Source organism: Oryctolagus cuniculus, chromosome 3 (genome assembly GCF_051225735.1).
Source record: "Oryctolagus cuniculus isolate XC-2025 breed Fujian yellow rabbit chromosome 3, ASM5122573v1, whole genome shotgun sequence".
NCBI classification, from domain to species: Eukaryota; Metazoa; Chordata; class Mammalia; order Lagomorpha; family Leporidae; genus Oryctolagus; species Oryctolagus cuniculus.
Genome location: NC_142869.1, coordinates 71,209,165 through 71,232,958, shown reverse-complemented (window position 1 = coordinate 71,232,958; position 23,794 = coordinate 71,209,165). Strand labels below are relative to the sequence as shown.

At 41.7% G+C, this 23,794-nt stretch overlaps 2 protein-coding genes and 1 long non-coding RNA gene across 5 annotated transcripts in view; 1 reads left to right on the top strand and 2 right to left on the bottom strand.

Moving 5' to 3' along the window:
- Positions 1-10,920, top strand: part of SSB (small RNA binding exonuclease protection factor La) — a 161,265-nt gene extending 150,345 nt beyond the window's left edge. For both annotated transcript variants that reach the window (XM_089328226.1, XM_002712273.5), the window contains 10 exons: positions 3,603-3,706; positions 3,792-3,966; positions 4,565-4,672; positions 4,755-4,855; positions 6,178-6,249; positions 6,543-6,585; positions 7,108-7,248; positions 7,554-7,740; positions 7,865-7,996; positions 9,275-10,920. In XM_089328226.1, coding sequence (XP_089184352.1) covers positions 3,603-3,706; positions 3,792-3,966; positions 4,565-4,672; positions 4,755-4,855; positions 6,178-6,249; positions 6,543-6,585; positions 7,108-7,248; positions 7,554-7,740; positions 7,865-7,996; positions 9,275-9,363 — 1,152 coding nt within the window. In that variant the 3' untranslated portion in view covers positions 9,364-10,920. The remainder of the gene's footprint in view (positions 1-3,602; positions 3,707-3,791; positions 3,967-4,564; positions 4,673-4,754; positions 4,856-6,177; positions 6,250-6,542; positions 6,586-7,107; positions 7,249-7,553; positions 7,741-7,864; positions 7,997-9,274) is intronic.
- LOC138848984 (uncharacterized) lies at positions 3,050-4,655 on the bottom strand. The gene is made up of 2 exons (XR_011387263.2): positions 4,523-4,655; positions 3,050-3,272 (listed from the first exon to the last, which is right to left on the bottom strand). It is a non-coding gene; the product is annotated as an uncharacterized LOC138848984 (long non-coding RNA).
- METTL5 (methyltransferase 5, N6-adenosine) lies at positions 9,364-18,394 on the bottom strand. Of its 2 annotated transcripts, XM_002712275.5 has the most exons (7): positions 17,950-18,394; positions 16,101-16,215; positions 15,574-15,755; positions 14,424-14,506; positions 13,435-13,486; positions 9,866-9,915; positions 9,364-9,466 (listed from the first exon to the last, which is right to left on the bottom strand). In XM_002712275.5, the coding sequence occupies exons 1-7, from the start codon at positions 18,056-18,058 to the stop codon at positions 9,428-9,430; spliced, it is 630 nt and encodes a 209-aa protein (XP_002712321.1). In that variant the 5' UTR covers positions 18,059-18,394; the 3' UTR covers positions 9,364-9,427. The 2 variants fall into 2 exon arrangements, with proteins under 2 accessions (XP_002712321.1, XP_089184353.1); XM_089328227.1 differs by lacking the exon at positions 13,435-13,486 and having other exon boundaries at positions 17,950-18,393.
- Between the last annotated feature and the right edge of the window lie 5,400 nt (positions 18,395-23,794).

Here is a 23,794-nt window from a genome sequence, read left to right as displayed (position 1 = left end):
AAAAAAAATAAATAAATAAATAAAAAATAAGAAAACTTAAATATATGTGTAGAAAAGGTTAATATCACCCCAACAACCTGCCCCCCTCCTGACATAAAAATTAAAAACTATTAATGTTTTTTCTATGTTCACAATAATTTTTATATATAATGTTTTTAAAAGATTCACTAATTTATTTGAAAGGCAGAGATACAGAGGAAGGTCTTCCATCCACTGATCCACTGGCTCACTTCTCAAATAGCTACAGTAGCAAGAGCTGATCCAAACTGAAGCCCAGAACCAGGAACTGTGTCTTCCACATGGATGGCAGGGGCCCAAGTACTTGAGCGATCATCTGCTGCCTTCCCAGGCGCATTAACTGGAAGTTGAATCACTAGCAGAGAAGCCAGCACTCTGATATGGGATGCCAGCATTACAAGTGGCAGCTTGACCACTATGTCACAATGCTGGCCTCTGTAATTTACCTTCTTTTAACTTCCTTTTTAAGATTTATTTATTTGGCCTGCGCTGCAGCTCACTAGGCTAATCCTCCGCCTTGCGGCGCCGGCACACCGGGTTCTAGTCCCGGTCGGGGCACCGGATTCTGTCCCGGTTGCCCCTCTTCCAGACGAGCTCTCTGCTATGGCCCGGGAGTACAGTGGAGGATGGCCCAAGTGCTTGGGCCCTGCACCCACATGGGAGACCAGGATAAGTACCTGGCTCCTGCCATCGGATCAGCGTGGTGCGCCGGCCGCGGCGGCCATTGGAGGGTGAAGCAACGGCAAAAGGAAGACCTTGCTCTCTGTCTCTGTCTCTCTCTCTCACTGTCCACTCTGCCTGTCAAAAAAAAAAAAAAAAAAAAAAAAAAGATTTATTTATTTATCTGAAAGATTGATAGGGAGAGATAGAGACATCTTCCATTTATTGGTTCACTGCTCACAAAGCCAAAATAGCCAGGGCTGGGCCAGGCCAAAGCCAGGAGCTTCATTCAGGTCTCCCACATGGGTGGCAGGGGCCAAAGCATTTGGGCCATCTTCCACTGCCTTCCAAGGTGCATTATCAGGGAGCTGGGTAGAAGTGGAACAGCTCTACTTGATCTGACACCAAATACATTTTCTTAACATACTTCCTTTTTCAATTTTAGGATCTCAGCAAAACTGAGAAAAGGTCCAGAGGCTTCACATATATTCCCCGCCTCCTCACATATATAGCCTCTCCCTTTATGAACACCTCTCATCAACCAGTACATTTCTAATACAATTTTTTATTTCTTTCCCTTTTTAAAAAAAATTTTTTTTTATTTACTTGATAGAGCTACAGAGAGAGCATGAGCGATGAGAGAGTGAGCTTCCATCCACTGGTTCATTCCCGGAGATGGTTGTGAAGGGCTGGCCAGGCCTAAGCCAAGAGCTTCATCCAGGTCTCCCACGTGGACGACAGGGGCCTAAACAACTGGGCCATCTTCCACTGCCTTTTCCAGGCCGTTAGTGGAGAGCTGGATTGGAAATGGAGCTGCTTTACACAAACTGGTGCCCATATGGGATGTAGGTGTTGTAGACAGTAGCTTTATCTGCTACACCACAGCATTGGCCCCTTTCCTACCCTTTCATGGGATGTTTTTTGGTGTGTCATGTGGAGGTGTTCACTTTGGTTTTTTGAAATCCTCAATGTATAAGGATTCTCAGCAAGCTTCTGTTTTTCTTTTACTTTTTGTGTTAAATTTCGGCATTCCGAGAAGTCACAATAAATTTTTTATTTGCTTTTAAATTGAATGCCTCTGTTTTTAAATTAACACTTATTTTGTAACTTAAAAATAGACAAACCAGTTTATTCCAGTTCTTTTTATTTAACAATCTAGCCTTTCCATGTTGATTCAAAATAGGCTTTTTATTGAATAGATTTTTAAAATGTTTTTATTTAAGGTTTTCTACTCTGTTGATGCATCTGTTAATTATACTATTTCACTGATCTACATTTTAGTTTCATCTTTTATTTACTTCCTGTATTTGAAAGATAGAGATCTTTTATCTACTGGTTCATCTCTCAGATGCCTGCAATAGCTGGGGCTGGGCAGGCTAAAGCCAGGAATTCAGTTTAAATCTCCACTGTGGTTGCTAGGGACCCAAGTATTTGAGCTATCACCTGCTGCCTCCCAAGGTCTGCACTGGCAGGAAACTGGAATCAGAAGTTAAGCTGGGGGCTGGTGCTGTGGTGCAGCAGGTTAGCCATGGCCTGCAGTGCCAGCATCCCATATGGGCACTGATTCAAGTTCTAGCTGCTCCATTTCTGATCCAGCTCCCTGCTAAATGTACCTGCGAAAGCAGCGGAAGATGGCCCAAGTCCCTGGGCCCCTGCATGCACATGGAAGACCTAGAAGAAGCTCCTGGCTCCCACCTTCAGCCTGGCCTAGCCCCAGTCATTATGGCCATTTGGGGAGTGAACCAGCAGATGGAAGATTCCCCTCCCCGCCGCCCGCCCTACCTTCTCTAACTCTGCCCTTCAAATAAATCAATAAACGAATGACTAATTAAAAAAAAAAGTTGGCCGGCGCCGTGGCTCAATAGGCTAATCCTCCGCCTTGCGGCGCCGGCACACCGGGTTCTAGTCCTGGTTGGGGCGCCGGATTCTGTCCCGGTTGCCCCTCTTCCAGGCCAGCTCTCTGCTATGGCCCAGGAGTACAGTGGAGGATGGCCCAAGTGCTTGGGCCCTGCACCCCATGGGAGACCAGGAGAAGCACCTGGCTCCTGCCTTCGGATCAGCGCAGCACGCTGGCCGCGGCGGCCATTGGAGGGTGAACCAACGGCAAAAGGAAGACCTTTCTCTCTCTCTCTCTCTCTCTCTCTCCCCCTTTCTCACTGTCCACTCTGCCTGTCAAAAATTTAAAAAAAAAAAAAAAAAAAAAAAAAGATAAAAAAGTTGAGCTGGGACCCAAATCCAGGCACACTGTTCTGGGTTACAGATATCCCAAGTGGTGTCTTAACCACTGCACCATATGCTTATCCCATTTTTGTCTTTTTAAAAATTCATATTATGGGAGGGGTGAGTATGGGGGAAAGAACCACTGTATTCCTTTTTTTTTTTTTAAGATTTATTTTATTTATTTGAAAGACAGAGTTACAGAGAGAGGTAGAGACAGAGAGAAAGGTCTTCATCCACTGGTTCACTCTCCAAATGGTTGTAACGGCTGGAGCTGCATTGATCCGAAGCCAGGAGTTTATTCCAGGTCTCCCATGTGGGTACAGGGGCCCAAGGACTTGGACATCTTCTACTGCTATCCCAGGCCATAGCAAGAGCTGGATGGGAAGAAGAGCAGCCAGGACTAGAACCGCACCCATATGGGATGCCGGTGCTTCGGGCCAGGGTGTTACCTCACTGAGCCACAGCACCAGCCCCTCACTGTATTCCTAAAGTTGTATCTATGAAAAAAATGCACTTGTTAAGTAAAAACTTTAAAAATTCATATTATAAATATTTCATTATAATGTATTTAAGAAAAAATGTTTATTGCCTCTTTTACAACTTGTATTTTTGAAAAATAGAAGTTGGTAGTGTGATGGTAGTAAAATTCAGGATTAGACTCGGTATTATATAGTGCTTTGAAATATATTGTAATTATCTTGCAGTATTATTTTGGAGACTTCAATTTGCCACGGGACAAATTTTTAAAGGAACAAATCAAACTGGATGAAGGTTGGGTACCTTTGGAGATAATGATAAAATTTAACAGGTAAAATCTTTTAAAAATCATCACTAGATTTTCTGTTAACAATGAATACTATTCCTAAATCAATGTTTATATATATTTTTTTCAGGTTAAACCGCCTCACAACAGATTTTAATGTAATAGTTGAAGCACTGAGCAAATCCAAGGCAGAACTCATGGAAATTAGTGAAGATAAAACTAAAATCAGAAGATCTCCAAGCAAACCCCTTCCTGAAGTGACTGATGAGTATAAAAATGATGTGAAAAACAGATCTGTTTATATTGTAAGTGGACCTTGGTGCATTCAATATCTTACATTTACTTAGAGTAGATAAGATCAAGGGCTTAGGAATCACAGCTTTACCACTCCATAAAGACAGAGAAATAAATCTCCTGTCCACTGGTTCACTCCCCAAATGTCTACAATGCTGGGGCTGTAATTGGGAGCTGGAATCACAATGCAGCTTTCCCGCGTGGTGGTAAGATCCCAATTGCTTGAGCCATCACTGCCTTCTAGGGTCTGCAGGAAGCTGGAGTTAGGCGTTGTAGCCAGGAGTCAAACTTAGACACTCCATTGTGGCACATAGGTGTCGAAACCCCTGGGCTAAATGCCCCTTCTTAAATCAAATTTTTTATAATGAAAAGTTTCAGACATGGTGAAGTAGTCTGAATAGCTTGAATATAAATTACCATTACTCAGTTTCAACAGTTACTGACAGTGAATTATCTTGTTTTTATCTTTGCCCCAACTCAATTATTTTGAGGCAAATCTCGAGTTACTTCTGCACTCCAGAATAATGGCTTAACAAAGACAGAAACAGTTTATGGTAAACTGTTTACCTGTGAAGTCATTATTTGTACATTTCCTCCCACTCTTCACAGAAAGGCTTCCCAACTGATGCAACCCTGGATGACATAAAAGAGTGGTTAGAAGATAAAGGCCAAGTGCTAAATATTCAGATGAGAAGAACACTGCACAAAGCATTTAAGGTATGAGATTATGATAATGTACTTTTTCTGGTTGTAAAATATATGGGACACAACTTTTCAAAAACATTTTTTCTTTCTATAGGGATCAATATTTGTTGTGTTTGATAGTATTGAATCTGCTAAGAAGTTTGTAGAGACCCCTGGCCAGAAATACAAAGACACAGACCTGCTGATACTTTTCAAGTAAGTCTATTTGCTTTTGTTTCTTTTGGCCACTAGTGTATCGAATTGACATATTCTGGTAAGGAGCATGTGGTAGCACCCCTTATTAAGGCCAGTTTTTTAGTATTCTTGGGCATTGAGAAATGTTTAAAATTTATCCAGTAGGAACTTTACTAGTCCTTTGAGACTATCAGAAAACATTATCATCTTTTCACCGGTAGCTACTGATAAAGGTTAACTTTTAGTATTTTGCTTCTAAACTTTATCATCAGGCTTGACACTAAAATTTGGGCTTCCCAAGGCCACTGTTGTTGACTCGGTAGGTTGAGCTACTGCTTGGGTTGCCCACATCCCATGTAAGAGAGCCAGTCAAGTCCTGGTTACTTTGCTTCTTATCTAGCTTCCTGCTTTTGTCTAGGAAGCAGCAAATGATGGCTGAAGCACTTGAGTTCCTGCCACTTTCTGCCTCCTGGCTTTGGCCTGGCCCAGCCCTGGCCATTATGGATACTTCAGGAGTGAACTGGCAGATGGCAGATCTCTCTCCTTTCTTTGCCATTCATATAAATAAAAATGAGGATGAGCATGAGCAGTTTTATGAAAAAGTTAGTCATAGGGCTATAGTTCCCTTCTTTTGCATTATCCAGTCTTCTAAATGCTATGTTACTAAATCTAATGGACTTAAAAGAGATACAGTATGATGAATCTTGCAGTAAGCTGAATCCTTAAAATTATTGTTTACATAATTCTGATTTCCCTTTTTCCTGTAAGTGAAAATCACCATGAGACTACAAATGGATGTGGATTTCCTTATGGGGTCATGAAAATGTTTTGGAATTAGCAGTGATGGTTGTGCAGTTCTGAATAGACTACTAAAAATCATAAAGTATACAGTTAAAAAGGGTGATTTTTATGGCATGTAAGTTTTAGCTTAGTAAAGGTGTTATTTATTTGAAAGGTAGATATATATAGAGAGAAGGGAGAAACAAGAGAGAGCAAGTGAACTTCCGTCTGCTGGTTTGCTCCCCAAATTGCCACAACAGCCAGGGCTGGGCCAGGCCAAAGCCAGATTGATATAGGTCTCCCACGTGGGTGCAGGGGCCCATTTACTTGTCATCTTCCCCTGCCTTCCCAGATGCATTAGTAGGAAACTGAACCAGAAGTGGAGCACCCTAGACTCGAACTGGTGCCCATATGGGATGCAAGCATCCTGGGCAGCAGCCCAATCCACTATGCCACAACACAGGCCCCAGCGGCTATATTTTGATAGAAAACGTGTGTGACATTGCTTGCTGTACTGTGTCTTAAAAATTCAAAATAATTTCTCTGTATTTTGTGTTCCTTAGGGAAGATTACTTTGCAAAAAAAAATGAAGAAAGAAAGCAAAATAAAGTAGAAGCTAAATTAAGAGCTAAACAGTAAGTACGTTGAACTAATTGTGTTGTGAAATAATTCTTAAAGCTTTGAGAAGGGCAGAGTTAGTAGTTTGGGAAGAGCTGATGAGGAGATATTAGTAATAGGCCTTTCTGTTTTGGTAGTGAAATGTAGAGATTTTTAAGCTCAAACTATGCCTTGACTATCCAGGGGCCACATTGCACTGCAGTCTACAATTGGTTGATCAGAAAACCTGAAGATCAAGGTTATTTATTAGGATTTAATTTGCTTATACAGTAAATGGAACATGTTCTGATTACAACATTTTTATTTGTAGAGAACAAGAAGAAAAACAAAAGTTAGCAGAAGATGCTGAAATGGTAAGTATGTAGTATTCTAATGCCTTTATAATTTAAAGTTATTATAATTTTTAAAGTTTAAGGACTTTTAACAGAAAATATACAAATTCTATTCTCATTACACTAAAGTAACATACAACAATATCGCATAAAACTATTACTTACTTAGAGGTAATTTCATAACCAGATTCATAGTTTACAACTAATTAAATATCACTTATAGAAGAAATGAAATGTTAAAACCAGAAATCATTGTAAAAAGGATGACAAATGAAATATACTGATTTTAAAATAGTGTTGGTTTCTAACCTTCTTATACAGGTATAGAGCTATGTGAGCTGTTTTTTTTTTTTTTTTTAACTTTTATTTAATGAATATAAATTTCCAAAGTACAGCTTATGGATTACAATGGCTTCCCCCCCCATAACTTCCCTCCCACCCGCAACCCTCCCCTTTCCCGCTCCCTCTCCCCTTCCATTATGTAAGCTGTTTTGACTTGTCATTACTTCAGGAACTTTTCAATTGCCTTGTATATGTTTGTAGAAATCTCTAGAAGAAAAGATTGGATGCTTGCTGAAATTTTCGGGTGACTTAGATGATCAGACATGTAGAGAAGATTTGCACATCCTTTTCTCAAACCATGGTGAAATAAAATGGATAGACTTTGTCAGAGGAGCAAAAGAGGTTTGGAAACATTCATTGCTTTTAGCGATCAATTGTAAATCCTTGATTAAAAACTAGTAAAATTTTTTCAGCTGTGTTTATTAACAAATTACATCTGCTTTCTGTTATTGCTGTCACTAGGTGTGGTGTCTGATATTTTCTTTATTGTGAATACTGTTAGTATTGATGACTGCTGTTTATTTTAATGTTCAGTAAAGTAGCTGAAACTAGTAATGGCACAGATCTGCTGGGCAGGAAGATTAAGAAAATTAATTTGTCACACTAAAAACTAAGGGTGTGGCTTTCATTTTTTGTCTTTGGTGTAGGGAATAATTCTATTTAAAGAAAAGGCCAAGGAAGCACTAGATAAAGCCAAAGATGCAAATAATGGTAACCTACAATTAAGGAACAAAGAAGTGACTTGGGAAATACTGGAAGGAGAGGTGGAAAAAACAGCATTGAAAAAAATCATAGAAGATCAACAAGAATCATTAAATAAATGGAAGTCAAAAGGTCATTAATTTTTTTCTTTAACAATTTGGTTAACTTGCCTGAGAAAAAAATTTAATCAGTGTTCAAAAAACATTGAAAAAAGACTTAAAAGTTTTCTTTGCAAAGTTCTGTTATGTCTTCACAGGTCGCAGATTTAAAGGGAAAGGAAAGGCAAATAAAGCTGCTCCACCTGCACCTGCTAAAGGAAAAGTAGAGTTTCAAGGGAAGAAAACAAAATTTGATAGTGATGATGAACGCAATGAAAATGGTGCAGCTGGTACGTTTTATCTAAGTCTTTTGGTAGTTTCGTGAGAAATGATTTGCCAGAGAACAGGATGTGATTTTCCAACTTCTGGATAAGTGAGATTTTGGGATTATTATTTACCTGAGTTATACCTTTTATTTATTTATTTATTTTGACAGGCAGAGTGGACAGTGAGAGAGAGAGACAGAGAGAAAGGTCTTCCTTTTTTTTCCGTTGGTTCACCCTCCAATGGCCGCCGTGGCCGGTGCACCGCGCTGATCCAAAGGCAGGAGCCAGGTGCTTCTCCTGGTCTCCCATGGGGTGCAGGGCCCAAGCACTTGGGCCATCCTCCACTGCACTCCCGGGCCACAGCAGAGAGCTGGCCTGGAAGAGGGGCAACCGGGACTAGAATCCGGTGTGCCAGCGCCGCAAGGTGGAGGATTAGCCTATTGAGCCATGGCGCCGGCCGAGTTATACTTTTACAAGTGGCAGATAGGACATTGGGAGAGAAGTTTAGTAATTACAAAGTTCCTGCCAAAGGAAAAGCTTTTTCTCAGTTTTGGAAGGAGGTTGTTGCTAGTCTTTTGTTTTTGTTTTTTAAAGATTTTACTTATTTATCTGAGAGGTAGACAGATCTTCCATCCACTGGTTCACTCCCCCAGATGGCAACAATGGTCAGAGCTGGGCTGATGCAAAGCTAGGAGCCAGGCACTTCTCCCGGGTCTCACGCAGTTGCAAGAGATCAAGCACTTGAGCCATCTTCTACTGCTTTCCCAGGCCAAAGCAGAGAGCTGGATCGGAAGAGGAACAGCCAGGACATGAGCCATTGGTCATACAGGATGCTGGTGCTGCAGGCAGAGGCTTAACCTACACCACAGCACCAGCCCCTGCTAATCTTTTAAAATAGATTATTAGGGGCCTGCCCTGTAGCACATGGGTTAAGCTGCCACCTGCGACACTGTCATCCCCTCTTTGAGTCCTGGCTGCTTCACTTCTGATCCTGCTCGCTGCTAATGTGCCTGGAAAGGCAGTGATAAATGGCACAAGTACTTGGGTCCTTGCCACCCACGTGGGAGATCTGGTGGAGTTCTAGGCTCCTGGCTTCAGCTGGCCCAGCCATGGCCATTGCTGCCAGTTGGGGAGTGAATCAGCAGATAGAAGATCCCTCCTGTGTCTCTTGCTCTGTAACTCTGCCTTTCACAGTAAAGAATAAACAAATCTTTTAAAATAGATTATTAGTAATTGTGCTCAATATTAAAACTGAGTAGTATTAGTATTGATTTAACAAAAATTAATTCTGTTATTGAACAGGTCCAGTGAAAAGAGCAAGAGAAGAAACAGACAAAGAAGAACCTGCATCAAAACAACAGAAAACAGAAAATGGTGCCGGAGACCAATAGTTCAGTAAACAAAATTTTTTATTCTTCTTAATTAGCTTTTAAGCTGCTTTGTCTCTGGAAGCTTTTAAAAAGAAAACCGAACTAGGTCCACTTCAATATCCACCTGTAAGAAAGGAAAAAAAAATTTTGTTTAACTGGTCTTTTTTTGTTACTCAAATGAGGGTGTTTTTTTTTATGTGTAGTTCTCTTTGTTATTCCAGATGATTCAAATATCAAAAGGAAGATTCTTCCAGAAAATTGCCTTTGTATTATGTGAAATTAATAAAATATATACTATATAAAAAAGCAAAAACATAGTTATTTTTTCCTTTTTGTACCCAAAGCATTTGAGAAAAAATTTAAATTAGTATATTTGCTTTTGATTATGGGCCCTTCCTACAGTTAATCTTTGATCTCTTAGACTTGCTTTCTATATTTACCTAGACTAACTTCATAGTGTTAGAAGTAATCTTTTTGCAAAGTTTTTCAATACTAAAGATAGGTGGGCCAAAATCAGACTTACTGATTGCTTTTTATGAAAGTTGTATGATGCTGGAAGGTCATATCGAAGTTCTGTAAAACAGAAGTGCTTCATTTAAGGATAAAAATTATATTTCCAAACATTTACCACCCTTTACTAAGCAACAACAACAGACGAAGAAGGTACTAGATGCTGGTAAGCCATCTTAAACCTGTCACTTTAACTTATCCTAGTGTTGACTTAATATACATTTCTGCTATTATGGCCATTACTGAAATGTGAGATTATGAGGAAGAATTTAGAAAGATACCAAGTCGACAAAAAAGATCCTATGAAAATGATAGGACCTTTCTATTTTTAATTTACCAATTATTGTTAACCTCATCATAATCAAAGTTATTTCAAAATTTTCTCGTCCAGGTTTTAGTAGTGATAGTAAGTAGCTAATTATTTTCCTACTAATCTCTCAAAACCTATTTTTCATATTCTTTCCTTTTAAATAATGTAGATTATCTACACTTTTACCATTTATCTATTTATAAGGGATGGCATTGAGTGTAACTGTCTTTCATACTTTGCAACAAATTCTAACCCTGTGGGGTCAGTTCTCAACGTACAATCAAGTTGCCTGTGGGTCTTGTTGGAATGCAGGTTCTAATTTAGTAGTTGTGGATAGGGCCTGAATTCTGTTTTTTAATGAGTTCCCAGGGATGTCAATGCTGATGGTTCAAGGACCACATCTGGTATAGCAAGGCTCTGCCTTGGTATGCTATTGGGAATGTTCTAAAGGTGCTTCATGTTGCATACTGTAATACCTTAAACTACATAAGGAATGGCAATACTGAATATAACAGGAAGATCAACAGATCTTTTAAATATTACTATTATGAACAATAATACATCTCATTATATGTTTAACACCAAAGGGCGGATTCATGGTAAGTTTATTGTTTAAAAAAAACATATTCCCCTTATTGTATTGTTATTTCAGGCTTTTCAAAATTATTTGGGTTACACATAGCTTCTAATTATATGCTTTTCTTGTTTTGATGTTTGTGAATATTACCCAATTTAGTAATAAAATGTACCAAACACGATTTATTCATAGTGTGGATGTTTATATTCTATCTACCACAAGTTTGTCCAGGGCTGTTTGTCGGGGCCACCCCACTCCTTCCAGTTGCACCTTCATGAGGTTAAGGGAGCCAGGGCACACATGCTTGGAATCACTGGCCTCATTACCAGAGGAAGGGGACACTCGGGGCGCACATGCACACTGGTCAACAGCACATATCAACTGGCATGCCAGTTTCCAGCAGTGGATGCTTCTGGTTTCCATGGGTCCATTTAGAAGGATATACCACAAACCTCCACCATGTTAACAACAGGATTCAAAGAGAATGAGTCCCCCATCCTTTGATCTGTAAGCCACTCTTCGCAACTGCTCTCCTACTCTGCTGTCCTCGTATCTACCTTACTCCTGAATCTGGGTTTTGGGGACCCTCCTCCGAAAAAGACATTAGAAGGAAATGCCAAACACTGAAATTTTGTCAAGAAGCAGGAGCTCTTAGAACAGGTTTCTTGAATTAAAAAAAAAAAAAAAAAAAAAACCATTACCCTAACAGAGCACTTAAGTTGCACTCAGAACCTCCAAACAACGGAAAAAGGAAGACCTTTCTCTGTGTCTCTTTCTCTCACTGTCTAACTCTGCCTGTTAAAAAAAAAAGAACCTCCAAAACAGAAAACTAAAGTGGATGGCACTGGGAAGAGCCTTTGGCTCTGAAAAAAGCTGCCTCTGCATCAGAACAGTCCCTAGAGAAGAAAGCTGCAGTGTCTTGGTTGACCCCTGCCCCATGAAGGGGGCTGATGCTCTTGTGGCTGAAGTGGGTTTGCTGGGGAACTCCAGGCTGCCCTTCGAAAGACTAAGAGCCACCCATATTACTCCCAAAAGTAGGGCACCCAGAAGACCCCCTCAGAAAAACCCTCTGAAAATGCCCCGCAGAACAACAGGTTCACTCAGCATGAGTTCTCTGGAGCACCCCAGACGTTGCCAAGGAAGATGGTGGCAACTGACTTACATGGGGGTGAGCACAGGACTAGGGGTTGTGTTTAGCTGGATGGAGCCTTGTCAGCTACATGGAGATGTGCTTTATGATGGGTGTTTCCTTTTCACTTGCCATAGTGGACTATCAGAGCAGAGGGAGTGATCTTTGGAAGCAGCAATGGTGAATACTGCGCCCTTCAAGATTGCTTGGCACCAGTTTTTGAAGATTTTTCACAGGAAAGATTGATTGGTCCAGCGTGCCACTCATGACTCAGAAGCCCTATAGTACATTGACCCCAAGTCCCTCATGTGTGACACCTTTCAAATCCCTCCCCCAACTGTAAGACTGCCCAGAGAATGCTGCTGGACTGGGACATTCAGTTTGGGAAAAGGACTTTCTCTGGAAGACAGGCCACCATGGAGCTGTCCACATTGGACCATTACCTCCTAAAAGTAATGGGGACCTTGGTGTGGTGGAGAGGCAAAGGCAGCACTTGAGAAACAGGGCAATGGATCCTGTATGGACAGCTGTACCAGCTCCATATCTTTGAAGCCAAACTGGGGAGAGAAAGGCTGTATCCTAGATTTAATAGTCATTGAGATTTCTCCTCAGCTGTTGTGTTCCATGTCTGATTAAGCATCACATGGAAGGGGAATCCATCATGTCAGAACCTAGCCCTATACTGTTTATCCCTTAAACGGTGTTCACCACTACTCCTAGTGTACTGTTAGCATTGTGACTTGTAAGGAGCAAGGCATTCTAGGAAAAATAGCTTCTCGCTATCTTATCACTAGGTCAGCCGTGTCTCATTTCATGCCTTGTTTTTGACTAATTAACTGCATTTCCTTCAGTCTCAAAAGAATCCTGGTTGGAAGATAAACTATCAGTCACATTACAGGTTACATATTACAGATTCTACTTTTGGCACAGAGGCTACCTCCAGCCTGTGTCAGGCTATTACCTGTTCTTCCCACCTTGGGAGTTCCAGAGGAATCACCACTAATGAGGTTTAAAATTCTTTTGGTTATACGCAGGAAATGCATATAAACTGGAAACCAATTTTTCTGATTCAGAAAAACACTCTAAGGTAATCTAAGGTTTATTTAATTTAGATTGAAAAACATTTAAAATGCTTTAATGGTTCTTAGCCTTCTTTTACTGTGTTAAACCAAGTCTCTGAAATTCCCTTAATAAATATTTATAGTGAGGAAAACAAAGTTTACCGAGGCATAATGTGGCACTTTCCATGAATAGTTTTCTAATCAAAGTCAACCTCCAAGCTCATGTTTTTAGTCACTGTGATGCTGCGTGGTATTCTGAGCATGGAATGACCAAACACCTGGGTGCTAGAGAAATTTTCAGTAAAATGCAAAAGCTGGGATAGTCTCAAGCAGACCTTGATGCACACTCACCCTATGTATACTGCATTTCCAATCCATTACCAATCATGTACATTTTTCTACAATGAAAAATATTCTATAGTTCTCAGTACTTAATAAATAAATATTAATTTTGGTTGAGTTAATGGTTGTTGCCTCTGAGGTAATTAGAATTGAGATTTCTTACCTGCAATTACATCTATCTTGATTTTCCATTCTGCAGCTTTCTTTTGGATATGCTAAACATAAATAACATTTTAATATGAATTGGCCTTTAAATAAATTTTTAAAATTTCTTTTTACTAACACTTGAAAGTAAATTTTCTAACTTTTAAGAAATCAGACTCATAAAAGTTTTAAATGGTTGGATAGGATTTTGAAAGGAAATACAGCCATTTCAATATATATTTAACAATCTGAACTAAATTACGTATTAAATACAATAATAAACTATTTCAGAAATCCATCAAAGTATAAAATGTACTCATACAGTTCTGCAGCCTTATTTCATCAAAACACAGCGAGCTAGCCTTCTGGAATCCACTTAGCAGAGGCAGCAGGACAGAACAGTTAAGAGCACTGTCTCTAAACAGCGATTTGAAGCCAGGCAGTTTGCTCCGCAGTCTGTGTTCTTAATCAGTATATAACACTGACATTTAAAAAAGGACTGTCCCTTCTCCCAATTTCCTGGAATAGATCTCATACATCCCAATGTGTTACATGCTGGCCAAAATAATGAAATAGGTGCTTTCTGAACTCAGATCTGCTTTACTCCAGGCTCAGTGTTCTTAAAAACCAGGCCTTATTGCGTCCCTTAGGCAAACCAAGCCCCACAGGGACACTAAGACAAACGGGATCAACCACGACTTACCCCAGCAAACCAGAACATCGTGTAACCCTAGTTACATCCCACTTCTCTACCCGTGAACTGCAGTCTCATTCCTGGCAACAGTTGATGTCTGAACAAATCTTTGATGAGAGAAATAAGTCACACAGGCTGGAAAAAGGCTAATTGATGTTTGCTAGTTACAGGGAAAGTTCAGTTTCTAAGTGCCAAATGTCAAACAGGTCAGGAGAAATAGATACTGTGGTATTTAGTATTCACAGCGAATCTTGAAAACACTGTCATGAGTTTAAAAATAAATGACACAAAATATCATGATGATTTGAACTTACTTCTCTAGTTGAGGATTTGTGTAGAGAGTACACTGCTGTTCTTGCCATTTCCAAAGCAGTCTTGAGAAAAGCCATGTCTGTCCCTGGGAAGAGCACAAAACCTCCTGTTCACATCATGTAACTCTTATCAAGATGGAAGATTACATAAAAAGGATTAAGAAACATTTTTTCCCCAAACTCCAAAATAGCCACTTCAAATTCTTTGTGCAATGAGATAGAATACAAATAAATAAAATATCAAAATATTTTAAAGTTGGTAGAATAAAACCAGGAATTGCCTGCCTTAAACAAGTCTAAAGTCAAAATCTCCATGTTATATTCAAAATTAATGACTCTCAAAAAGAGAAGTAAACATTCAAGGTAGCAGTAATCAAAATGCTCTTGCCAGAGGGTGGGGAATTCTTAAACTATGTCTTTTCCTGCTTTTCTGATTTCCCATCCTCCTTGTCCAGAATATACATAAATTAATATAGCCACAGTAAGTCACTGTTACTGATGGAGATATTTTTGAAAACCTTGGGTGTACAAAGGCATTAAAAACAGGTTCTAAAAGTATAATCACAAGGTTTAGGCAAATTATCCTCAAAAGTAAATAGGGAATAAATAATAAGGCTAGTTAAATTTATGAGAATTAAAGATTGAAAAATTCAATTCCCCAGTCATGTATTAAACAAATAGAAATTTGAAAAGCAATAACTATACATGCAAAAGACCAGTATATTCAATGAACAGTGATAAAATGGATCTTAAAACTTGGTTTTTGGGGCAGGCGCTGTGGCGCAGTGGGTTAAAGCCCTGGCCTGAAGTGCCAGCATCCCATATGGGCGCCGTTTCCAGTCCAGGCTGCTCCTCTTCCGATCCAGCTCTCTGCTATGGCCTGGGATAGCAGTGGAGGAAGGCCCAAGTCCTTGGGCCCCTGCACCCACATGGGAGACCCAGAAGAAGCTCCTGGCTCCTGGCTTTGGATCAGTGCAGCTCTGGCCATTGCAACCATCTGGGGAGTGAACCAGCAGATGGAAGATCTCTCTCTGTTTCTACCTCCCTCTGTAACTCTCTTTCAAATAAATAAATAAATCTTAAAAAAAAAAAAAAAAAAAAAAAAACTTGGTTTCCTACAACTACACTAGTACAGCTGATTCTTGTTACCAACCTTTATTCTTTTTGGTCCCAAAGGGAGGATTCATGATAACTGTATCAAAAGACTTGGGCATTCTATTAGGTAATGTGCACACATCACACTGAACCATGTCAACATTTGTTAACTCAAACTCTTCCACATTCCTGTTAAATATTTCCAGTGCATCTTCATCTATGTCAAATCCAACACACAATCTGCAAAAACAAAATGCACAGATTAGCAATTTATAACAAAAACAAAACTAGCTATTTTAATGTAATACTTTTTAACCCAATCAGCAAAGGAAGAGTGAGTGTTGCTTCTATCAGCATGACTTCCCAACCTGAGAGGACTTAGAAACTCAGGTTTGTATAAAAAGGACTATTCCTGTTAGTTATTTATTTATTTATTTCATAGTTTTGAGCTTCTGCCCATCAACATGTGCTCAGATCAGTTTCTTGCTCCCCTCCCCTCACACTGTATAGTCTCAAAATTCAGTTGATTCTATTTACACTTCTTACAGCCACCCATACCCAAACAGTATATCCTGGATCACCTACCCTGCTCCTAACATTGCAGTTCCGATGCTAAGCACTCCACAACCACATCCTAGATCTGCAACCACTTTATTTTCAATGTCATCATATGTATTATGGATTGTATACAGCATACATGCTACAAAAAATAAAAAATATATTAGAGAATAAGTGAGCAAGCTGATGACTGAAATTCAGTTGGTTCAAAGTGACTCTCAAATTATTTGTCTTCCACTTATTCCTTCCCCAAATAACGTTCCAGATTATTTTTAAAGGGTATAAGAACTGATGTAGTAAGAGGCACCATAAAGGAAAGTAACACACAGCAGTCGTACCCTAACTAGTGTGTGCTGACAATGTCAACAAAAGCAAAACTATGACCAATGTTTGAGGTAAAATGAGATGTCAAATGTTTTATTTTTGCTGTCTCTTCAAAACACTGCCATATTCACACACATCTACCAGTTCTTCGATACTGAAGCTATTTTTTATTACAGAATGGTAAATGTGGGTTTAAAAAAATCCTTCCTTGTCAAAATGTAAGTGTATAAAATTATTTTGAGATTGTACTGGTCTGTACAATCAGTAAGTCTAGGAACAACTAATCTCAAATAAGCAATAAACTTAAAAGAGCACAGAACACTTTTGCAACAAGTTTGTCACCACAACAGTTATCACAAGCTTCCACAATACAGCCTTTACACACAAATATTTGGTCTACAGATGAAACCTGAGAAGAGAACCATTAAGGAGCAGGGCAGAAGCACTGAGATCAGAAAGATCTTTTGAATGCAAGGGTCTTGGATACACTGAAAGTTAACCATGAATAACACTATGGTGCATATCTGAACCTAGTGAGGACTCCTCATTATTGATGCCTGGAGAGCCAGAGTTTTATTAAAAACACCATTCCAGGGACATCTCCTGTAAACTGAGCTGGCCTAATTACTGCTGTAGGTGTTCGTGACCCTGAAGCTGGTATGCAGCGCAGCCATATGCATATTACCAAGCATGAAATTACTGCTTGTTCTTTCTCAGAAAATGGATTTCACTAAAAATCCTTACAGCCAAAAAACTATAAGAAGTCACTATATAAATGGAGAAAATCAGTCTCAACCTAGACACAGCAGTTTTGGTTGGAATGACACCAGCTTGAAGTGCAGGAATGCATACATTTCTCCTTGACTTTCACTGGCAGGTTAGAAACAACTATTTCGGAAGTGGAAAGATACCTACTTGCAGGTGCACCTATCAAACTCATTTTCCTAAGGTTTCTCAATGACTTTAGGAACACGTTTATTATATATGAATGGATTTTCCTGTATTTTCTCCAGTATTCCCAGTATTAATCCCTGGCTCGAAGCAACAGTGCTAATTCTCAACTGATGTGTTAAACCGGAAACACATCCTCATCTTCACACACAGCACACACTCTGGGTTTGTTAGACTCAGTCCATCCGCCACCAACTGTGGTATTCAATTCTGGGGCAGGAATCCCTGCACTGGCAATTTGTTACAACAGGAAACTGATCTTTAGCAAATATTTACTGAGCTCGAGCAACTCTGAGACACTGAGAATTCACCTGTGAGCAGGACTAACAAATTCCTTGCCCTCAAGAAGTGCAAAGTGTGATAAGAAAAACAAATACATTTATAAGCTGTCCGACGGGCTTATGTGGTATGCAGAAAATCAAAGAGTAACTCGATACAGTCTGTGTGTCCGTGCGGGCCTCCGGAGCAAGAAATGTGATCCTGGGGAGAATTTCCCTACGCATTCCTTCTTCGTATGGAAACAACTCTTGTATTTTCCTCACCGAGCGAGCAGGCGGGTCCAACCCCCGGAAGCTCGCACGTGGAGACCCAGCCGCCCTACCTGCAATGTGCGGCCTCGTCGAATACTGTTCTAAAAGGAGCTTGGGGCTTTCGAATCCATCCACTTGTTGAAGGCGACTCTCTAGTTCCTTCAGTCTTAATTTCTTCATTTTTTTTTTTTTTTAAATGTGGGCTCGCAGGGTTTAACAGTGTTTCCGCACAGATCTGCAGAAAAACCTATTCGCCCGGGATCTTGTTTTCTTACTGCTCTTCCCCCCTCCTCCCCTCTCTTTCAGCGCCACCGGCCGAGGGACGCGGGGACACCGGGCACTCAGAGCCAGCCTCCCCCGCCACCCTAGAGCCGCTCCTGCACTGCGGCGCCACGGGCCTAGGGCTGCGGCAGGACCCTACTCGCGGTGTCCCCACCCCTCAGCAGGACTTGGCACTTCGACGGGGGCCGGAAGCGCCATGGCGCAGGCGCGCACGCCTCCGCCGCCCAGCGGCACGGCGCCGACCTGCAACCTCTGCCCGGCGCCCGGGTTCCGCCGGCAAGCTGAGCGCCTCGTCGTCCCAGTGTTCGGCACCCGTAGGTCTCGCTTCTGGCCACCTGACGCGAGCGCTTTATCCTCTAGCTTTGAGCATCTGCAGGCCCTCAAACGACGAGGGAAAAAGAGGGTGAAAGTGATGCTGGAGAGAGAGTGAAAGTCGCTTTGTTGTATGGCCCGGTGTGGCCCTTCTGCTTCTTGTACCCCAACTTCCCTCTCAGAAGGCAGTGGTCGCCACTCACCTTTGCCATTTGCCCACCCCACTTTATTGTAACTTCGCCTCCCTCTTTTTCGGTCATCTGTGTCACCTCAACTCACCGTTGCGGTGCTGGCAGGGAAGCCCTAGGAAGAGTTGCAAAGAAGGAATTAGTGGTGTTGGGCTTCTTAGATGAGAAGCAGAAACCAAGTTGTAGGAGTTGTGACGTCAAGGAAGTCCCCAGAGAAAATGTAAACCGAGAGTGCTTAGTAAGGTAATTATTGTTGAGAGCTTAGTAAGGTAATTATTGTTGAGTGCTTAGTAAGATTATTATTGTTGATAGTATTATTGGGATAGGAGACAAAACATATATACATTCTGAAAATATAGAGCTAATAGAAGGGGAGTATTGAATACAAGACAGAGTGGATAGGATTAGGATCCAAGAAGGAAGGCTCCAGTGTTTAAGTAAAAGGATAAACACTTTTTATTATTACAGGAAGAAAAAAAAAAGAGTGAATGGATGCTGATAAAGTGTGTCAGGCTGCAACTTCTTATAAAAAGTGGTATTCAAAGTTATCTGTTATGAAGATTAGATAAATTAATACATAAAAAGTTCTCAACGCATGAAGTTCTTTGTCATGTAGCAAATGCCCAATAAATGTTAGTTATTGGTGGTGGTGTTATCTATTGCTAGGAATGTGCTGGAATAAGGGGTTTGAGTCAAATGGATGCTTGAAACTGGTCAGATACACAAAAAACTGTCCATCCGAGGTTGAAGACATTTTTAAAAAATATTTTTAAATTGAATAATTTTTAAATATTGAGATAATTGTAAATTCATAATCATGAAAAAATAGAGGGGTCTTGGGTGTTTTTTCTTATTCATTTGAAAGGCAGAGAGAGAGAGCAAGCACCACCATCTGCTGTTAGCTTGTCAAGTGCTCACCACAGGCGTGGCTGGGCAGGAGCTGCAGCAGGGAGCTGGGAATGAAATCCAGGGCTCCCACATGGATGGCAGTAAAAACCCAACTACTGGCCGGCACCGCGGCTCACTAGGCTAATCCTCCACCTAGTGGCGCCGGCACACCGGGTTCTAGTCCCAGTCGGGGCGCCGGATTCTGTCCTGGTTGCCCCTCTTCCAGGCCAGCTCTCTGCTGTGGCCAGGGAGTGCAGTGGAGGATGGCCCAAGTGCTTGGACCCTGCACCCCATGGGAGACCAGGAGAAGTACCTGGCTCCTGCCTTCGGATCAGCGCAGTGCGCGGACCGCAGTGCGCCGGCCGTGGCGGCCATTGGAGGGTGAACCAACGGAAAAGGAAGGCCTTTCTCTCTGTTTCTCTCTCTCACTGTCCACTCTGCCTGTCAAAAAAAAACAAAAAACAAAAACAAAAACAAAAAACAACTACCCAACTACTTAAGTCTTTACTGCTGCCTCCCCCTGGGGAAAGCTGAAGTCAGGAAACAGAGCTGCGAATGGAACCCAGATTCTCTGATGTGGAACCATGAGCATCTTAACCACCAAGTCCACTCCTCCTGTGTATCTTTTACCAAGCTTCTCACAATCATAATTTTTGCAAAATTATAGTACTTGGGGCCAGTGCTATGGCACAGCAAGTTAAAGCCCTGGCCTGCAGCACCAGCATCCCATCATGAGTGCTGGCTTGAGTCCCAGCTGCTCCACTTCCAATCCATCTCCCTGCTAATGTGCCTAGGAAAGCAGTAGAGGATGGCCCAAGTCCTTGGGACCCTGTGCCCACGTGGGAGACCAGAAACTCCTGGCTTCCGATCAGCCCAGCTCCAGCCATTGTGGCCATTTAGGGAGTGAATCAGCAGATGGAAAACCTCTTTCTCTCTCTCTCTCTGTCTCTACCTCTCTCTGTAACTCTGTATTTCAAATAGAAAATAAATCTTACAAAAAATCATAGTACGGTATCAAAACCATCATATGGACAGATACAGGCAGGTCACCATATTGCCATACCCCAGAGATCTTTCATATTGCTTCTTTATAACTATGCTCACTTAACTTGGGCCCCCAACCCTAATCTCTTGTACATTTCTAGAATTTTGTCATTTTAAAAACTTAATGTAGGCCGGCGCCGCGGCTCACTAGGCTAATCCTCCGCCTAGCGGCGCCGGCACACCGGGTTCTAGTCCCGGTCGGGGTGCCGGATTCTGTCCCGGTTGTCCCTCTTCCAAGCCAGCCCTCTGCTGTGGCCAGGGAGTGCAGTGGAGGATGGCCCAGGTGCTTGGGCCCTGCACCCCATGGGAGACCAGGAAAAGCACCTGGCTCCTGGCTCCTGCCATCGGATCAGTGCGGTGCGCCGGCCGCAGCGCGCCAGCCGCGGCGGCCATTGGAGGGTGAACCAACGGCAAAGGAAGACCTTTCTGTCTCTCTCTCTCACTGTCCACTCTGCCTGTCCAAAAAAAAAAAAAAAAAAAAAAAAAAAAAAAAAAAAAACTTAATGTAAATAGACGCATACAGTATGTAAGCTTTCAAGATTGACTTTTTTCAATTAGAATAATTTTCTGGAGATTTATCCAAGTTTTTGTGTGTAGTAATAGTTCATTTTTTAACTGCTGTGTTATGAATATATCAGAATTTGTTTAAATGTTCACCCATTGAGGAACATCATTTTGTCTATTTCATATAAAACTCTATGAAAATTCACACTTTTTTTGTTAATCTAAGTTTTCATTTCTCTAGGACAGGAGTACAAATTGCTGGATAGTATGATAATTGCATGTTTTATCTTTTAAAAAATAGTATTTATTTATTTGAGAGGCAGAAAGAGATGGGGAGAGAGAGAGAAAAAGAAAACTCCTATCTGCTGGGTCACTTCTCAAATTTGTGCAACTGCTAGGACTGGGTCAGGCAAAAGCCAGGAGCCAGGAACTCCATCCGGGTCTCCCACCTGTGTGGGTGGCAGAACTCAATCACCTGAGCCACCATTGCTATCTCCCGGGATGCACATTAGCAGGAATGCTGGAGTCAGGAGCCAGAGCCAGGTATCAAACTCAGTCACTGTGATAAGGAATGAAGGCATATGGACTGTTAGACCAGACACAGTCCCACTCTCCACTTTTTTTTTTTTTTAAGCAACTATCAAAGTGTTTTCCACAGTGGTTGTACCCGTTTCTATTCTGACCAGTGAGATATATGTGAGTGCCCTATTTGTCTTCATCCTAGCCAGCAATTGGAGTGTTGACACTATTTTTCATTATACCCATTCAGATAGGTGTGTGGTGATGACTCATTGTGATTTTTAATTTGTACTTCCTTCATGGCCAGTGATAGTAAATATATTTTCATGTGCTTATCTGCCATCTGTATATCCTTTTTGGTGAAATGTCTTTCATTCCTTTGCCCCCATTTGCTATTAAAAATTTTTTTTTTCTTTTTTGACAGGCAGAGTGGACAGTGAGAGAGAGAGACAGAGAGAAAGGTCTTCCTTTGCCGTTGGTTCACACTCCAATGGCCGCCAAGGCCGGCGCGCTGCAGTCCGCGCACTGCGCTGATCCGAAGGCAGGAGCCAGGTGCTTCTCCTGGTCTCCCATGGGGTGCAGGGCCCAAGCACCTGGGCCATCCTCCACTGCACTCCCTGGCCACAGCAGAGAGCTGGCCTGGAAGAGGGGCAACCGGGACAGAATCCGGCGCCCCGACTGGGACTAGAACCCGGTGTGCCGGCGCCGCAAGGCGGAGGATTAGCCTACTGAGCCATGGTGCCTGCCCTAAATTATTTTCTTTACTGTTGAATTTTGAGACTTCTTCGTACATTGTAGATATTAGTCCTTTGTCAGAAATGTGGCTTCAACTTGTCTTTTCCTCCCCCCCCCCCTTTTTAAGATTTATTTATTTATTTGAGAGGTAGAGTTACAGACAGAGAGAGGGAGAGACACAGAGAAAGGTCTTCCATCTGGTTCACTCCTCAGATGGCCACAAAGGCGGGAGCTGGGCCGATGGAAGCCAAGAGCCAGGAGCTTCTTTCAGGTCTCCCACAAGGGTACAGGGGCCGTCTTCCACTGCTTTTTCAGGCCATGGCAGAGAGCAGGATCAGAAGAGGACCAGCTGGGACTTGAACCGGTGTGCATACAGTATGCCAGCGCTGTAGGTGGCAGCTTTACCAGCTAAGCCACAGCCCAGCCCCATCTTTTGATTCTCTTAACAATCTTTTGCAATACAAAATTCTCAAATTTTAAATTTTAATTGTCTTTTTTTTAATGGACCTTGTTTTTGGTGTCAAGTGTAAGAACTCTTGGTCTAGTCCTGGAACCCAAGAAGATGTACTTTTATATACTTTTTCTTTTCTTTTCTTTCTTTTTTTTTTTTTTTGACAGGCAGAGTGGACAGTGAGAGAGAGAGACAGAGAGAAAGGTCTTCCTTTGCCGTTGGTTCACCCTCCAATGGCCGCCACGGCTGGCGCGCTGTGGCCGGCGCACCGCGCTGATCCGAAGGCAAGAGCCAGGTACCTATCCTGGTCTCCCATGGGTGCAGGGCCCAAGGACTTGGGCCATCTTCCACTGCACTCCCTGGCCACAGCAGAGAGCTGGCCTGGAAGAGGGGCAACCGGGACAGAATCCGGTGCCCCGACCGGGACTAGAACCCAGTGTGCCAGCGCCGCAAGGCGGAGGATCAGCCTAGTGGGCTGCGGCGCTGGCCTATATACTTTTTCATAAAGATTTTATGGGTTCCATTTTACACTTAAGTCTATGAATCCATTTGAGTTGTTTTTTTGTATGAAGATGAGGTTTAAATCAAGGTTCTTTATTTTCCTATGAATATTCAGTTTTTTCCAGCAGCATTTGTTGAAAAACTATCCTTCTTTCATTATTGCTTTTGTAGCTTTGTTGAAAGTCTGTTGGGCATATTTGACTGCATCAATTTCTGGATTCTCTGTTCTGTTCCATTGTCCTATGTGTCTATGCATCCTTGAAGACCGCATAGTCTTGATTGCTGAAGTTAAATAGTAAGACTTCGGGTAGGCTGATTTCTTCTACTTTATGTTTCTTTTATAAACATAGTTTACTGGAGGCCAGTGTTGTGGCACACCAGGTAAAGCCTCCCTCTGTGACAATGACATCCCATATAGGCACTGTGTCTCAGCTACTCCAATTCTGATCTAGCTCCCTGCTAGAGGCTTGGGAAAAGCAGTGGAAGACGGCC

What these genes read in the sequence shown, in the direction of transcription:
- METTL5 (XM_002712275.5), bottom strand. Translation starts at nt 18,058, where the DNA reads ATGAAGAAATTAAGACTGAAGGAACTAGAGAGTCGCCTTCAACAAGTG. An exon ending in ACTGCAATGTTAGGAGCAGG is followed by an intron (nt 15,756 to 16,100) that starts GTAGGTGATCCA and finishes TTGTTTTTGCAG; the next exon opens with ATTGTGTGTTGGATTTGACA. An exon ending in ACTTTCATAAAAAGCAATCA is followed by an intron (nt 9,467 to 9,865) that starts GTAAGTCTGATT and finishes CCTTTCTTACAG; the next exon opens with GTGGATATTGAAGTGGACCT.